The sequence below is a fragment of the Podarcis bocagei genome, assembly GCF_964188305.1.
Source record: "Podarcis bocagei genome assembly, chromosome: 2".
Taxonomy (NCBI): Eukaryota; Metazoa; Chordata; class Lepidosauria; order Squamata; family Lacertidae; genus Podarcis; species Podarcis bocagei.
In genome coordinates, this window is record NC_138126.1 from 81,602,228 (window position 1) to 81,620,066 (window position 17,839).

General features: G+C 44.6%; 1 protein-coding gene across 3 annotated transcripts in view; it reads left to right on the plus strand.

The window, feature by feature from the left end:
• The first annotated feature begins 1,336 nt into the window (after positions 1-1,336).
• The window catches only part of ADRB2 (adrenoceptor beta 2), a 62,603-nt gene continuing 46,100 nt past the window's right edge, over positions 1,337-17,839 (plus strand). The window contains exons 1-2 of one of the 3 annotated variants that reach the window (XM_081178601.1): positions 1,337-2,932; positions 7,490-8,930. In XM_081178601.1, the coding sequence (XP_081034727.1) occupies positions 1,726-2,932; positions 7,490-7,692 (1,410 nt within the window). In that variant the 5' untranslated portion in view covers positions 1,337-1,725 and the 3' untranslated portion in view covers positions 7,693-8,930. Of the gene's footprint in view, positions 2,933-7,489; positions 8,931-17,839 lie in introns of those variants that run through there. The other 2 variants (XM_081178602.1, XM_081178603.1) reach the window with 2 other exon arrangements.

A 17,839-nucleotide genomic window follows, 5' to 3' on the forward strand; every position in this document is an offset into this window, starting at 1 on the left:
TGCAGGATCTCCATTATTATGAATGTGGAAGATCTTTTCCACATTCAAAATAAAAAAAATCCTTCCAGTAGCACCTTAAAGACCAACTAAGTTAGTTCTTGGTATGACCTTTCGTGTGCATGCACACTTCTTCAGATACCAAGTGTGCATGCACACGAAAGCTCATACCAAGAACTAACTTAGTTGGTCTTTAAGGTGCTACTGGAAGGAATTTTTTTATTTTGACTATGGCAGACCAACACGGCTACCTATCTACTACTTTTCCACATTAGAGATCTTGGGAGAGCTGCTGCCAGTCAAAATAGCAGATGATAGTGGACTAGATAGACCAGTCTATGACACTGCCATACCCTCCTATGTTGGAAAATGTTCCCTCTTTAAGAGCACACAGAAGTAATTCCCACTGTGTTCAGTAAAGTTTATTCTCGGCAAATCATGTGTAGTAGAGTAACATTTTAAGCCCTGCCTCAGCTCATAGGAAAATTGCCTTTTAATGAGTCAGATCAGTGGTCCACCCAGCTCAGTATTTTTTTATTTTATTACTATGCTGACTAGCAGTAGCTCACTAGCATCCCAGACAAAGGTCCTCTCCAAGCCCTACTTGGAGATGCTGCAGAATGAACTTGGGACTCCCTGCGTGCAAAGCAATGCTCTAACACAGAACTCTCCCAGTAGTCAAAATAGGGCCATTATTTCAGTAGAGGCGAACACAAGAAAACTGGATGTGTTGGAAGAACTAGGGACAAGCCGACCATCGGATTTAGAAGGGATGGCAAAAGGCTATTGTTGCGGTGTGTTCCCCAAGCAGGGGTATGTATGGGGTCTGAATTCGGGTAGCGGTGGGCAGCGTTGCTGTAAAGCAGAGTGGCTGAGGACAGTACGCGCTGCAGAGAAAGAGATCGGGGTGTGTCTCTCTAGTCTCCCTTCCGCCACCACCCAAGAGTAGGCTCGTCGGCTCGTCCGGATCTTCTCTCTCCTTCCCGCCAAGCGCCTCACTTCCCACCAGGCGTGGCGCACAATTCCGCACCCGGGCCCTTCTCCTGTTGCTCTTCCCAAAGCTCTCTGCTTTCGGGAGCCGACGCTGCTTGGGGAACAAGGCGCCCCAAACGAGGGGCAGCCACAGCAGCCAGCGGCGTCAGCTGGGAGATCGCGGGACCGGGGAGTTTGCAGGCGGCGGACCAAAGCGGAGCCTTCACTGCGTGCACCTGCAAGCGGCGGCCGCGGGGCAGCTCGTCGGAAGGCGCCGCGATCCGCTGCCGCCCGTCGGTGCCCGCGCCGCTACTGTGCCGCTCGGTCTCTGTGTGTGGCTCCCTCCCTCCCGCCTATTGGCTGGGAGGTGCCCGACGTCACAATGGGGAGTTCCTATAACTCCCCCACACTCTCAACATAACGGGCTCCGGGCAAGTTCTAGGCAGTCGGGAGGTGACGAAAGGGAGGAGGGTCCGAGCAGACAAATGCCTCCGCAGCGGCAGGCTGCATGCAGCTCCCGGTCCCGCCAAGCCCCGCGTGCGCTCGCCAAGCCTGGATCTTCTCCAGCGCGCCCGTAGCGACCACCGAGAGCAGAGAGCCTGCAAAGGGGTCAGCGGCCGGGCGCTTCGGAGCCTTGGTCACACCCGGCGGGACGGACAGACCTTCGGCGCGCGGACCTGCCGAGAGGCGCTCCAAGTAAGAGCGGCGCGCAAGAAGGGCTCGGACGCGGCTGCTTTCCCGGAGGGGCCGAGCGCGATGGAAGCGGTGAGTGCCGCCAGTGCCCTGCAAGCCACGCTGGGCGCCAACAGCAGCAGCAGCAGCAGCAGCAGCGGGCAGAGCGCGGGCAACTCCACCGGCTCGGAAGAGAGCTGGGTGGTGGGCATGGGCATCCTCATGTCCCTGATAGTGCTGGCCATCGTCTTCGGCAACGTGCTGGTGATCACCGCCATCGCCCGCTTCCAGAGGCTGCAGACGGTCACCAACTATTTCATCACGTCGCTGGCTTGCGCGGACTTGCTGATGGGGCTGGCGGTAGTCCCTTTCGGAGCCAGCCACATCATCCAGCTCACGTGGAAGTTCGGGAACTTCTGGTGCGAGTTCTGGACCGCCATCGACGTGCTGTGCGTGACGGCCAGCATCGAGACTCTGTGCGTCATTGCCGTAGACAGGTACTTCGCCATCACCTCCCCCTTCAAGTACCAAAGCCTCCTGACCAAGAATAAAGCCAGGATGGTCATCCTGTTGGTTTGGGTCATTTCTATCCTAACCTCCTTCTTGCCCATCCAGATGCACTGGTACAGAGCCACGGACTCCAAGGCCAAAGAGTGCTATGCCGATGAGACTTGCTGCGACTTCTTCACCAACAAAGAGTATGCCATCACTTCTTCCATCATCTCCTTCTACTTGCCCTTGGTAGTCATGGTCTTTGTCTACGCCAGGGTCTTCCAGGTGGCCCAGAAGCAGCTGAAGAAGATAGGCAAATGCGAAGGGAGGTTCCACCAGCAAAGTTCACAGCAGGAGCAGCAGGCTGGAAGGGGAATCCACAGGAGGGCATCCAAGTTTTGCTTGAGGGAACACAAAGCGCTCAAAACCCTGGGCATTATCATGGGCACCTTCACGCTGTGCTGGCTCCCGTTCTTCATCGTCAACATTGTGCATGTCGTCTCGGAGGACGTCATCCCCAAATTTGTGTACATCTTTTTGAACTGGGTGGGATATGTCAATTCGGCCTTCAACCCTTTGATTTACTGCCGAAGCCCAGACTTCAGGTATGCTTTCCAGGAGATCCTTTGCTTCCGGAGGTCTGCCCTGAAAATGTACGTCAATGGATATTCCAACAGCAATGGGAAAAACGATTTCAATGGGGATCACAATGGCTATCATATGGGACAAGAGAAGGCTAGCGAACTGCTGTGCGAAGAAGGAAGCCCCCACACTGGGGAAGAGTTTTTGCACTGTAAAGGTACTGTCTTGCATGGTAGCATTAACTCCCAGGAGACCGAGCCTAGCACAGGGGACTCCCTCTTGTCGTGATTGTTGTCATTGCAAAGTGCAGAGAATAGAATGTAGTGGCTGTCTGGCAGCCGCACTCAAGACAAGGTTTACCCAGAATGTGGGAGCTGCCCCGTAGTTTAGCAGTTGATGGAAATGTTTAAGGATGGGCATATGTGGATTTGTATATGTGCATATTAGAGCCCCCTTCTTCCACCAAGGGTTAAGACACTGCAGGGGTTAGCCTACAAAGGAGTTTATTCTTGTGATGTAGTGTTACCAAACTCATCTACCTCACAGGTGTAGGAATAATATTGAACTGAGCTGCTGTTCCTAAAACTGAAATCCCTACACGCAAGAAGGAATTTGGTGCTACTGATGGCTCACCCTTTCGTCGGAAAACAATAGCTTTAAAGACTGTTTTAAGGCAAGAAGTTAGGGTTGGCTGTAGAGTGCTTAGGAATCTGTAAAGTCAAGTGTTTACTTTTGTTTTCAGAATATTGTCCGTAGTAGTGACCAAGTTTCCTGAACATGTTCTTCACTGCAGCAAGCATTACCTTTGAAATCCTCACTAATGTCAGCTATTTGTTGATATTAGCACAAAAACCCTTTCAATTCCCCTTCAATTTAGATTTGTATTTATTTTCTACCCACACAACCCTGATCTTATCTCATTTTCATTAGCCGGCACTATTCAAATGCCAGATACTTATGTAGTTGTGAAAGCAGTACCTGGTGTTGCTTTCCAGTGGAACCAGTCCTCCCTCGCTGTTCATTTATGATAATTTCCCCAAGGCAATAATATGCTGGTGTCCTGCATTGGGGCTCACTGTTCCCTATTAGAGTCTTGGCAAATGGACTGGGCGTCAGCTTAGATGACATGGAACCTGTGTGCATTAAACCTTGTAAAATCATTAACCCACACTTTTTGCTGCCGTTGCCATAACCCAGAAAGTGACAGCAAGAGACCTAGAAGTGAAATACGTTTAAGCCCAGTTTGCATTAGGGTATAAAGCAGCATTTCATTTCTAAGGGCAGAGGAGCTGAATCACCTGCTGTGCCAATGATTTCATTTGCCCTTCTCTGACTTCTAGCCCAGCAATGACAGGAAGGTAGAGGTATTTATTACTCAGAGCAGTGCTTTGCTGGTTTTGGATCAACAAGTAGCTAGCAAGCTGTTCTCATTTAGGAACCCCCCCCCCACTAACTAGTTAAGTTTATGGAATGATTTTAAAGGCATTACCCTATTACAACTATAATTAAGGTAGTAATCACTCCCTTTCCACTAATTCCACTCTTTCTGTTTGACTAAAACACAGCCCACAAGAACCCACAGGCAATGAATTCTGGGATAGATCTGGGATTGACCTGGCCTATTATATTCCTCCTTCATTTGTTAAATTAGTACCCAGTGTGCTTGATGGTCTACCTCATCCCTGCCCTGGAGGTGTTTAGGTGAAGTAAAGGGTTTATGTGGCCATTTGTATTTTAGGTTCACTGAGCTGTATAGCCACTTCCCCTTGCACCATCAGACATCTTGCCCCTTTTGGTTCTTTGGAAAGACTGCCTTCCTTTTCTGTTCTGGGCCCGCAAATCATTCTGTGCTCTTCTGCAAAACTAATCAGTGCTGCTGCTTTTGAACAAAAGCTGAAAGTGTGTCGTGACAAAGCTTGTTGCTGTGTCAATCAAACTCACCCTGTTTCCTGATCTGAGTAGGGTGTACAACTCTTGTCACTTTTTGATTCGAAAAAAATAAAAACATCTCAAACAACGACAACAAATGACAAACTGTTAGGATTCTAGAAGCAGGAGATAATTCCTGAAATATTATTCTGAATGTTTTTGCTTTTACATCTGAACTGAGCTTTACTAATAAGGCTGAAACTGTTGCTGGGGATGCACAATCATCTCCCTGAGGCTGTCCGACTCAGTTTAGTGGGTATCTCTCTCTCTGTGTGTGGTGTACACACACACTATGAGTGGGCCAGCAAACATTGGCCACCTTCCATGTGAACTGCTGGATGTGAGCCTCCTTCAGTTGCAGTATATGACAGACACAGTGACCTGTCGTGCATAACCCATAGATGTGGTGAAATACAGAATAATGAAATGAAATAATCGAGAAAGGCAGCATCTGCAGAAGGTCCCAGGTTCAATATCCAGCCTCTCCAGGTCGGGCTGGTGAGGAATCCTGTCTGAAACCATAGAGTGCCTTCGCCAGTGCTGAGCTAGATGGACCAATCTGACTCAATATAAGGCAGCTTCCTAAAAATCCATTTGTGTTTCTTCCATTGGCACAGAGCTCCCTCACCTGGCAACCAAAGCCTAACTCCCATTAATTTCTAATGTACTTATAGAAGACTCATAGAATCGTGGAGTTGGAAGGGACCAGACAGAAGGAAGTATGCATTGTTTTTTTCCAGATTAATTTGACTCATGGCAACGAAGATTGTGATTCATTGTATTTCAAAGGATTCAGTATTTTTGGACACACTTTTGAAACAGCCTATGGCTCCATAGGAGACTTTCTAAGGCTGCCAGTCCTATACTCAGTTTCCCAGGAGCTGGAGCATAGGATCCCTTTTTATGGAGAAACGCTGAGTCAGCTCAGGCTGGTTTTGATTTGCCTGCTTTCTGGTTTGCTAGATTTTCTGACAAGTTGCTTTCTTTTTCTTCTGAGTTTCCTGTATGTCAGCTCCAGGGCTGTCAGATGGGAACCTGATATGATGCATGAGTCAACAGGTGCAAGAAAGAGGGGGGTAGGAAGTCTGAAGTGGGTGGAAGACAAGTGCCAAGCTATGTCGTCAGGGTCTTTGGTCCTGTCAGGACGCAGAACAAACTTGCAGATGATCCAACTATTGATGTTTTACATAAGTTCAACCCTCCCCCATTCCATGCACAACTTTATTTTCAGGGCATGATTGACAAGGGGATGTGAAAGTGCCCGAGACTGACACAGCAGAGGATATAATGCAATCTGCTGCCTCTCTACAAGGCAGTGGCACATTTTCATTTCCTGTTTGTCTGCCTATCTGCTCATTATTATTCTAATTCCTCCACTTAGCATCTGGGTAGCTGAACTGAAGGCCTTCCCAATCTTTTGGGAACAGAGTGCTATTTTAAGCTCCCCAGCACAACCAGAGATTCCCTTCCCCACCCCTACCCCCGCTGTAAACACCAGGGAAATTGCAACAAGTAAAACATAATACTATATATATATTTTTTATGTTTGCAATATTGAAACCCACCCCCAGCATTGTTAAGGACAATAGTTCACCATAGGTAAATTTATAAATCACAGTAAACCATGGTTTATGGTGATGGGAATGAGCTGCCTTTGGTTTGTGCACCCCTCTCTTCCTCTGGCACATCCCTAAGAAGGGGATCAGAAGATTTCACATCTGTTTCTAGTTACTGCAGTTTAGCATCATGCCCCAATTCTAAACTCTGGTTAATCTTAGCTATGGTTTGTTGAAACAAGTCAACTTCAAAACTCAAGCAGCAGTGGTTTAGAAATCCCAGGCATCAGAGAATGCCTTGTCTTCCTTCAACGAGTTCTTGTCCCCTTTCTACATTCACAACCTTGTGTGGTGTCAGGGCAGACCTCTTTGCCTCTTCCCTCCTCCCGCAGGCATATCTAAGGGGCCAAGATAGTTGCCTGGGTTTGATTCATGTCATGTGACATTCAAAGCAAAAGTTCTTCCATCTCTCTGAAATGATGCTTTGAGTGATAGGTCAACTTCTTGGAAGTTGAAGTCATTTTCCTTGGCTCTCTTAATATCAGAGACTTCCTGTTAGCACAGAACTGTTGTTGTTTCAATATCTTTGAATGTGTTTGTCCATTATTATTATTTTAATTGCTTGAAATAGCTACTGGCCAATCATGGTGTCTTTCATGCTGCCGGCAGCCAATATATACATTTGGATCAGACCCTGAGAATTCTAGTAAGAAGTTTCCTAGAATAGTGTCTTGATGGGGAAAACATTGGGGAAGGGGGGAAAACTTGTTTTGTTCTTTTAGGCCTAGCCTCACTTTAAAATAAAAGTGTGTTGGGGACGCACTCAAAGCACTTTATATAAATATGTATGGACTTATATTTTTTTATTGTCTGACACAATGTAATTTCAAGCAAGGGGCTGCTAAAAGAATGGTAAAGTAATGAGAAGCATGTATGATGTATGGGGGGAGGGAACAATCTTTGCATTGTGATATGAAACTGGCATTTGCAATCTTTTTGTGGTAAGGTAGTTCACGGTGTTGTCTGCAGGCCGGACATCGATCACCGTGGCAAAAAACAAACAAACAAACAAATAAATAAAGGCTGAAAGCCTTTCTCAAAACAAGAACGAAAGTCTGCAAACAACTCTTAATGAAAGTGAGAGCAAGTGGTATGAACTGTATAGTGTTGACCGGAATGTATGGAGAGTTTGTGCTCAAAACGCCTTTGGGATTGCCTCTCTTTGTTTTGTACATATTAAAGCACTGATGGACTTTCTGCTGTTTTACACTCCCTTTTTTTTTGCTTAGCAAACACCACAGTGGGCATCACTCATTCATTAATGGCATGCCCTGGCTGGTGTGTCTTTATTCAACACATGCTTGATAGGGAAGTTCCTTTCTCTGGAAACACAGAAGAAGACTCCTGCCTGCCTGTCTCCTTTCTAGCTGAGCCAGTGAAAGATTTGCTGAGTCCCATGAGAAATGCTGTTTGCAGAATGTGCAACATTTAATTTTTCACAAAACTCTTCCATCTACCTCTGCTTTCTGAGCACAGCCCAACCCCTTAGCTCTGCAGTTCACAACGCAGAGTACTAACCACTATACGATCATGGCTCGCATAATTTTTTAAAAAAGTTCTGCAGTTCAAAAGCATTTTTTGCCACATTCATATTTCCCGTCCCATAATGCACCTTCATAAACCTTTCAACTTGTGCCTCTGTCAGGCTTGAGGCTTGTTTTTACTCAGGTCAAGTTATTACGGGACTCAAAAGCCCGGCCCTTCCTGAACTTGGATGCAAGAGGAAGGACATGTTGCTGCAAGCTTTGGAGGGGAAATCCTACTGGCAGAACTCTGACAATTCTCCCTCCTGCTTGTCAAGTACACTTAAGGGATAGGCTCAGAGCAGCTCTCTTTCCAAACAGGATAGGGAAGCAATCATGGATTGTCTCCTGTATCTCTTCATTTACCCATAGGTTACAATCCTAAATGGATTTACAATGGAGTAAACACCAATGAACACAGTGGGAGTTACTGCTGAGTAAACATGTGTTGTAATTATGAAACATGCTTCCTGTTCCTGTATACAGAAAGGTGCCTTTGATGGAATCAGACCACTGGTCCACTGAGCTCAGACTAGGGTTTCTGGCCCAAGAATGGGCAGAGCACTATGAAACAGAATGTAAGGAGAGGAACCTTCTAGGACAACAAATCTGGGATACTGTAAAATTCAACGCTCTGCACTGTTCCCAACCTTTTGAAACACATGTTTTGTTGAGGGGTTTATTTAACATTGAGGTCCCCATGAAGGAGGGAAATTGGTTGAGAATCAAGAGAACAGGTAATTTGGACAGTCTGAAGGGTGAGGTACTTAAAGGTGAAGGCTCATCTCGCTCTATAGGCCGAGGGAGCTGGCGTTTGTCTGCAGACAGCTTCCGGGTCATGTGGCCAGCATGACTAAGCCGCTTCTGGTGAACTAGAGCAGCGCACGGAAACGCCGTTTACCTTCCCGCTGGAGCAGTACCTATTTATCTATTTGCACTTTGACGTGCTTTCAAACTGCTAGGTTGGCAGGAGCAGGGACCGAGCAACGGGAGCTCACCCTGTCGCGGGGATTCAAACCGCTGACCTTCTGATCGGCAAGTCCTAGGCTCTGTGGTTTAACCCACAGCGCCACCCATGTCCCATGGACTTTCCAAAATGAATAAGTGTGGAAGGAGAAGAGAAAGCAATAAAAACACTACTATTACAGCCTTCTTGCAATGAAGTACATCCTGGGTCTTGAAGTATGTTTTAAAGTAGATTCAAACTCAGTAGATATTTCAGTGTTTAGAAAAATGAAGTTTAGATTGAGGGAGCTTCTCCTAGTAGTATTCCACATGACATGTTATTGGGTGCCTTGTGCTTGCTGGATACCAATCATCGTACTCAAACAGCAGGCAGATCATTGCAGTTTTTGTTTTGTTTTTTAGTGTTATTGATTGGTACCTCCCCTCTTCTTGCTCATTATGAGGTCCTAAGCAGGCCCAGTGTGTTGCTTCATCTTGGTAAGAAGCCTGACCACCTCTCAGGGCTGTACTGTATGTGGAATAATGACACTAGAAGGGTACACAATTGAGAAAAGTCACCAAGTCAACAAAAACATTTTCTCTTCAGATAAACATTAACAGACTGTCCTAGCACTGTGAAACCTGACGCAGGGGACTTGGCAAAATCAGATGATGTTTGCTAATGAAGCCTGTTTCACACAGCATATGGCTTTTAGGTCAGTGGTGTGGGGCAGAAAATATTCCAAAATGAAAAATGCTTTGGGAAAATTTCCAGGCGTTTTATTTTTCCACAGAAAATATTCTGTTTCATAAGTTCATTAATATCAATGAACGGATGACCACTTCAGATGCAATATGAAGCAGGTCTAACAGTTTCAACTTTTTTAGATTTGCTTACTAAAAACATTGCAAATTACTCTATGGCACATACCTCTGATTTGAATAGGGCATTTTCCTGCAATTCCCCCCCCCCCATTTTCCAGAGAGACCAAATCACTGGCTTAGGTACAGGAGACTAGCATGCCGTACAGCACATTCACTGGAATGCAAACATGTTTACTCTGCCAACAGTATTTCTGGATTCCCTAAAGAAGACTCAGAATACAAAACTATACATGTCTACTCAGAGTAAGCCCTGCTGAGTTCAGTGGGACATACTTCCAGGTAAGTAAGTTTAGGACTGCAGCCTAATACACACCTGCAGACAAAGGTGTCAGAACCAGTCTTTATTATAAATAGAATTGTTTATTACATTTGTATCCTCTCTTAACTCCAAGTTGCTCAAGGCAACACCCATATTTCTCCACCGTGTTGCCTTTTAACTACACAACTTCATGAGCTGCAATTAGACTGAGGGAGAGCAACGGGCCTCAGCTCACCCAATGACCTTCATGGCTGAGTGGGAATTTGATCTCAGGTCTTCCCAGGTCCAATTTCACACACTAACCACTATACCACATATTTGTTTATTTGTTTAACAAGATTAATATACCACTTAATAAAAAAAACAATATTCTAAGTAGTTTACAGAAATTATATATTCATTAGAGACAGCAATAAAACAGACTTCCGGGCTCCATCCACACGCTATGCATTTAAAGCAGTATCATACCTCTTAAAGCAGTCATGACATTCCCGAAAGAATCCTGGATTTGTTAAGTGTGCTGAGAGTTGTTATGAGACCCCTATTCCCTGGGAAGTAAGGCCAGCAGCTTCAGTACTCTTGTGTATATTTCTACTCTGATTGACCATCACCTAGAGCTGTAGTTTGGCGTGATTGCTTGGCTCTTTTGGCTTGAGGTTGCACCAAGGCTATGCTTGACTCTGGCTACATTTGCACATTATTAGCTGGACTTTCTGTCTTACAGTGGTTTATCTAGAGTGAGCAGCATGCTGGTGCACTCACTTCACCTCCTCTGGTGTGAACAGGATAAATAACCGAGGAAGCCTTAGCTTTGTGTTACGTCTGAACCAGAGCTTGTGGTTTATTTCTCTCTAACAAGCCACGATCACCAGCCAACCTGTAGCCATGGCATGTTGTTGGCTTCCTGATCATGGCTTGTTGGGGAGCAAGAAACCATGATTTCTGGTTCAAACGTAACAGGAAGCTGAAGCTTTCTGATTTGCTTATCATGCTCCTGCTGGGGAGGAGTGAAGCAGGAGCAAATTGGGCAGCAAGTACTGGCATGATGCTCATACACAATAAACAATGACATGTCAAAAAGTCTGGCTTATTTTTATGTACAAACACAGCCACTGGTTGCCGATCTGTGGTTGTTGCATGACTGGGTCCGTAAACTATGTGAAAATATTTCACATGACTTAATCTTTTTTATTGCTGAGCGAATTTCCGGTAAATGAAAATATTACATGAATATTGGTGGCAGCCTAGTATGCAGAGTTAAAAACTTCCTGGGACATGTTTTGCTGCAGTTTACTGAAGTTATCACTCCAGGAGCACCCCATTTTGATGACACAGGGTACTGAGCTGTTGCGCTCTGTGAGTTTTCTGCCCTCATGACAGTGCTTGCAAACATTCCAGGAGATATGGGAAACTGTAGAAATCTGTCGGCTGACTCAGCAGCAAGAGGCAAGTTGGTGCTGTCAGCATATTACATGCTTACACCCAGTTTTCACTTTGGATCAGCTTGCACATGGAGCCTTTGTGCTATCTCAGTTATCCTAAATTCTGAGATTCAGTCCACAACTTCTGCCACTTGAATTCCACGTGAACCTTGTATAATCTTGTGCTTGTAGTCCATACCAAATGGACAGGGGGCCTCTGGCTGGGGCGGGAGAGGAAATGCAGCCCTGCAGGCTTATCTGGTCCTTGAGTCTCATGCCATGTCACACTTGCTCCCTTGCCACACCCTCTCTCCCCAGGCCACACTCCTCACCCGCCCTGATTTGCACACTCCTTGAGTGCTTCTGCTTGGTTGCAATGTGTCCTTGAACTCTGCTAGTGCATCTTGCTTGCTTGAATGGAGCCTAGTGAAGGGTGTGTGAAGAAATCAGCCTGCTGTTCAAAGGTGAAATTTACATGTGTTGCTCTTACCCCTTTTGCCCCTGACCCAGCCCACCATTGGCATGCAGCCTCTTGCCCAAAAGGGAGTGTGGCCCTCAGACTGAAAAGGTTTTTCTGTCCTCCTATAGAACTTCTTTCCTGGGTTTATGGAGTTTAATTCAGGCACATAGGAACCACCTGCTTTATGATCAATGTCAGGGTCCTGCTCTCTTTCCCATGTGGGAACAGGTGGGCAGGTATAAGAGATGTGGTCTACTGTGTGGTGGTGGCACCAGAGCCATATCATGCCCTCCAAATGAAGACCTGCCAAGCTTCTTCCTTCTGCCTCTTTTAAGATCTTCAACAGACATCTGCGTGTCAGTTTTTTAAAAATACTTTTAATGTTTAGTTATTGCTATTCTTTAATGTCTAGTTTTATATTTGACCGGCATTTGTGTGACTGCTGCTCTTATAACAGTTGCCTTTAATTTAGTTTTTCCTTGCTGTTATTATTTTTACTATTTTGCGCATTGTGTTTGTTTTGAATTGTGTGTTTCATTATTTTCATTATTTCTAAATTCCAGAACAGTAGGACAGGAAAAGAAAGGCGTTTCTCCTCTCCTGCCACAACTGCCAGTCTGGGTTGGCCAGCTCTGCAAGGGGACACTTAGGAAGACTACCACCATATTTCCCTTATGCTGTCTTCTAAGCTTGGGCAGAAGTGAGACCCAAGTGCTTATGAAAGGAGGCAGGGAGAACACTTTCAGTTATCTCTCAGCAGAGCCCAAGATAGCTCACTGCTCTCTGTCAAATCCCACTGAGGCACACACATGTAGTGTGAGGTCAAATGGTCTAGGTATGTGACGGGCAAAAATGTCCTATTGAGTGTGGCACAAACACACACAGAAGGGTCTCAACAACCAATTTATGCAGTTGATTTAGGAGAGGACTGTGTGTGCTGCCTTGAGCATATATTAAATAAACAAATAATAGCAATCTCATCAATTATATAAGTGGTGAATCCTACTCACTCAAGTCTGCTAACAACTGTTGACAACTAAAGCTACTAACAGAAGTTAAATGTAGCATAGTATGGATAGGCCTCCTACCAAAGTGTAGTGATGTGAGCTTTATCTTCTCTGGGAGCAGCATCCCTGCTGTTAGATAAGCCTCGCCTAAAGTCCACGGGTGTATCAGAAGCAGCCTGAATGCTGAGCGAAGAATTGCTGACAAAATTGGTACCCCAAAATACTTGATGCCAGGATTATTATTTTAAAAAATAATTAAAACAAAATATGAAAATGCCAGAATGACGATGAATAACAACAACAACAACAACAACAACAACAACAACAACAACAACAATCCTCTACTCTTATCCAACACCTGATCTGTGTATTTATTTATGGGCTTCAGTAATGGACAGACTTCTGCCATTGCATGAGAAGCAATGCTAATCTCATGCTTCCAGCCTCTAACTCCTGGTTTTGAAGATTACATAAGCGATTCAAAAATCTTTTCTGAACTCTCCATTCTGCCGTTGTCCTTCCCTATCCGGGCTCCAGTCTTCTGTATCACATTCCCTTCACCGTATCTTATTTCCTTCATCATATGTTCTATGTGATTCTATTTAACCTGTGTGTTTTATCCAGCCCATATGACGACAGTTAATTTGGGACAGATTGTTCATTGCCCCAAATTAGACTCACTCCTTTCCTGCCCCCAACAAAAAATTGTACACTGTACCTTTGCTAGGTTGCCAAGACACCATCACTTGCACTTTTCTCAAAATGAACAAAGTGTCCTAAGCAAACTTTCATGGGCTAACACATCTCCCTTGCAGAGTCTACTGAGCATGTGAGAAATGCAATGCATAGTCTGGAGGAGCCTTGGTGTCATGATGTCAGGGATAGTCAAAGTGGTGCCCTCCAGAGGTTTTTGAGCACCACTCCCATCCTCACTGACCATTGTCCATACTGTGCAGGGCTGATGGGAGTTGCTGCTCTAAACATCTGAAGGGCACCACATTGCCTGCCCTCATAGGTTCCTTACAGCTGCTCTTATCTGACCAACCCCTCTTTAAAAAAGTATTTCAAAACTATTTTGCATTGAATCTGTGGCACTCAGATTTGGAGAGCCTATTTTAAAAAACGGAAATGGTATTAACATGCCCTCAGATGTCCCTCAGTAGAAATCTTGGCCACTTGGATTTCGCCTTCTCCATCAAAGTCAACTTGAAGTGTTTCTGTTCATGCCAGCATTCAGATTTCCAGCCCACTGAGAATCCAAAATGGTAGGTGTCCAGTTCCCAGATAGGAATGCTGGCTGCTGTTGTGATTTTGCCTCCCCAACAGGTAGATGCTAGAGTTATGTCCTTGCAACTAGGAATGAGGAAGAAATTCAATTCCGTTCACATTTAAAGGCGAACCTACCTAATTCTCCCTTTCCAAAAACAATGTGCAAACCAAAACACAGCCATCTTAATGTAACTTTTAAATGTTTGCTGATAACTTTTTTATGCCACCAGGCTTATGCATACAAGTAAAATAATTGCTTTAACAGTCAGCTAGTGATTTTAATTGTTGTATGCTTTTTAGCGTATGATAACTGTTGCAAACCATGTTAGTTTTTAAAATAAAACTGCAGTATATAAATATTTTTATAAATAAAATAAATACATTATGCATTTGTGATGCTATTCTCCAGTCAAAAATGCACATATTGAAATGTGCATACAAATGCACATATTATTGAAAATAGCATACAGAAGTGCAGTATATTAGGAAACATTGGTTTGCAAAAATGTCTATATTAGACAAATATATACATATATATTAGGATAATTTTGAGCTGAAATGCTGATGAATTTTCATAAAGGCTTTTAGAAACAAATAAATCACAAACAGGTGTGGGAATGTGGAGAGCTGAACTTAAGAGTGGAAAAATAAGAAACTGTGGGAAACTGAAATTGACAGATTAGCCCATCCCTACTTGAGGCCCAGACACCTTTAAGCCTCCCAATTCAGTGGGAGACAAGACAGCAGCGGATCCTCCTGCCATATTGCTTTCCAGTCCCCTGATTTGCGGTTACCTCCTTTCCTCGCTGCTCTTTGATGCATCTTGGAGCCCTTCTCACTACTATAGATGATGATGGGGCAGTGTACAACAGTGTCAGGATAGGACAATCAGCCATTGCACTGAAATATTTAAAGCTCTGCTGATGAGGTGGCAATCGTAGTAGATGGTTGAAAGCTAGCAAGACAGAAAACAAGATGCCGGACAGTCTGCTGGGCAGATCGGATTGAGGTTTCATTGTTGCAAAGAAGGGAAACTGAATCTGTGGATTTTAAGTGCCGCTTACCCTAGAATAGCTTTGTGAGATAATGAGCATCAGTTGTTAGAGTAGAAAGCACAACTCGATTAGAGTCATAAGGAAAGGGGAACAGTGATTGACCATCCATTTTCTCAGTGAATGAGGTCTTTTTTTAAAACAAAACAAAACCCTATTAATAACTCAGCTGAATGAAAAGCCTTATTGTGGAATGGGAAGCTTACTTAAATTATACCCTCTCAATAGAAGAGAATTATAATTGAAAGGGTGTATAATATTGCTGGAAATTAGCAAGACTACACAGAGAAAGCTCATCTTATTTACTCTTGTGTCTTTTGTACAATCATACATACTGCTGAGGGGAGGGGAATGCTAAGAAATTTAAATTCTTGCAGGTAATTGCTTATTATGTATGGTTGGGCCCAATTTGCTTCACACATGTTCAAATAATGACTATTACTGGTACTTCTAGTGCTTGAATTGTATTCTTAAAGAGAATGTTTCTATCATTGTGTCAGGTTGCCTTCCCATGCATTTTTTCTGTCTCTTCAAGGGCTGGCCCTGTTATTGGGCAGAGGGAGACAGCTGCCTGAGGCAGCACATGCTGGGAAGTGGGTGGACGTGTTGAACAAGCATAGGCAAACTCGGCTAACAGGACCAGTGGTCAGGGATGATGGGAGTTGTAGTCCCAAAACAGCTGGAGGGCCAGGTTTGCCTATGCCTCTTGTTGAAGGATAGATCTGTGAGTACCACTCAGCCTGCTCAGCATTCCCTCCTTCCCTCTGGTGCAGTGGAGGATGCTGTCCGGTTCGCCAGTGTTGACAGGCCTGCTAAACGTCTGGGTTTTCCTGGATACGTCCAGAATTGGAGGGTCAAAATGGCATCTGGGCGGATTTTTGCCAAATCAGCAAAATATCTTGGAAAACCTGGATATATGGGAACTAGAGCGGTTTTTTAAAAAAGACAAATGCTGTAAAAAAGACTTTTTTTGGGGGGGGGGGGAGATGTTCCCAAAAAAGCTCAACAACATTGTCCGAAATTTCACTTTGGGGAATATGGCAACCCTGGTCAGATTCAACTGCCAGTCCAGGTCGGCTTCTGTAAAATGGAAGGGACACTGTATTGTCCATTTTCTGAAGCAGCAAAATGCTTTGGGCTCTTTTGACTATAAAGTGTCTGTACTGTAAACAGTAAATGTGCCAGTTGCTGAAGTGTCCTCGAGTCTACAGAGGAGGTCTGTTCTGCATGCAGAAGCTGCTGGGTTCAATCCCTGGCACCTCCAAGAAGGGCTGGAAAAATCTCCCGGTCGGATACCTTGGTGACCCGCTGCCAGTCAGTGTAGGCCATACTGAGATAGATAGACCAAGGCTCTGACTCAGGTAGCTTCTTATATCCACAGCCTATTCCTTCAGGCTTTGTAGAAAATCAGTTTCTAGTGCTTCACAACAAGCAGACAGCAGTTCTTCCTTTGTTGTAGGGGATTCCAGACAACCTTCCTTCTTGATAGCCAATAAACTTTATGTATCCTTTGGAAAGCACCAATAGTTTTGCCCAATTAAAAGCAAAGCTGCTGAGTGGGGTGTGTGTGTGTGCATGCATTTGTTTGCTCTAAGCATTAGTTACTCACCAGAAACCCAGCCCTGAGTGTCACCGTGGAGCCATTTCACATTCTTCATGCCACTTGAAAGCAGTTTGAGGAGTGCAGCTGCAAAAGGCATGCCTTTGTCCTAGACACTCCTTGCCGATTTCAACTCTTACCCTTCTAAAGACACACACACAAACCCACAAGGGTTTTAATTAGGTGGTATCAAACCCACACAATTGGCAACTTTCTAATTACATCTCTCTTTTGGAAAGCACTTAGCTTTCTTTCCCATGACCAGTCCGTAAACATGAATCCAGCCTTAAAATCTTTAAACATAGCTCTAGGTAAATCATTCTAGAGTAATATAGACAGTAGAGGTTTGGAGTTGGTTGTGAGAGAGCGGAATTCTATTCAGTACTCAGCCATAGGTTCTCAGGGACGGAGGTGGGGGGGAGGCTGGCCGAGCCAGACTCAGATGCCCAAAGGTGTTGTTGTTTTCTTTTTTTAAAATAACTGCCTTCATATTAAGGATTAAAGAGAGAATAATGTTATCATTGTAAACTATTTTGCATGCTAAAAGCATTATTGAAATCCCACTGTTATCCCACTATATTTCTTAACATGTCATTGAAAAGGTAGCAATGTGATTTGATTTTGACATTATTTCTGTACTGCTTTGGGGCTTCTTAAAATACAACAGTGCTAGCATTTTGTTATGTATTCCTCTTATGAGCAGCGCTTTCTCCTTCCCCAGCATGATGAATCCTTTAGCCCAACATTCTGGTAGTATGAAGTCCTTCCCACTGAATCTTACCTGCACTTAAACCCACACTTTCTTGTCTGGGTGTTATTAACCATGAATATATTGCAGTCAAGTTTAGGATTAGGGAATTATATCAAAGCGCATGGTTAGGCCTGCCAGATTGTAATTTGCCAATTCGCTCTGTCATTTTAAAACTAACAGTTTAGCAGCAGATGCTGCAATACCCTGCCTAGTTAGCATTTGCCTCCACCCATCCTACAGCTGTCACCTGGTTTCTGTGTCATGTTCTTGGAATTCAACTTGCCCCTGTAGGCAGCAGAGTATGGCAACAAAGGTGATGTGGTCCAGGGTGGGGGGGAGTCAAAACCCATTACTATTTCTGAAGCACGGTCTCTGACTCCAGTCAGTGGCAGACCTTGGCAATTCAA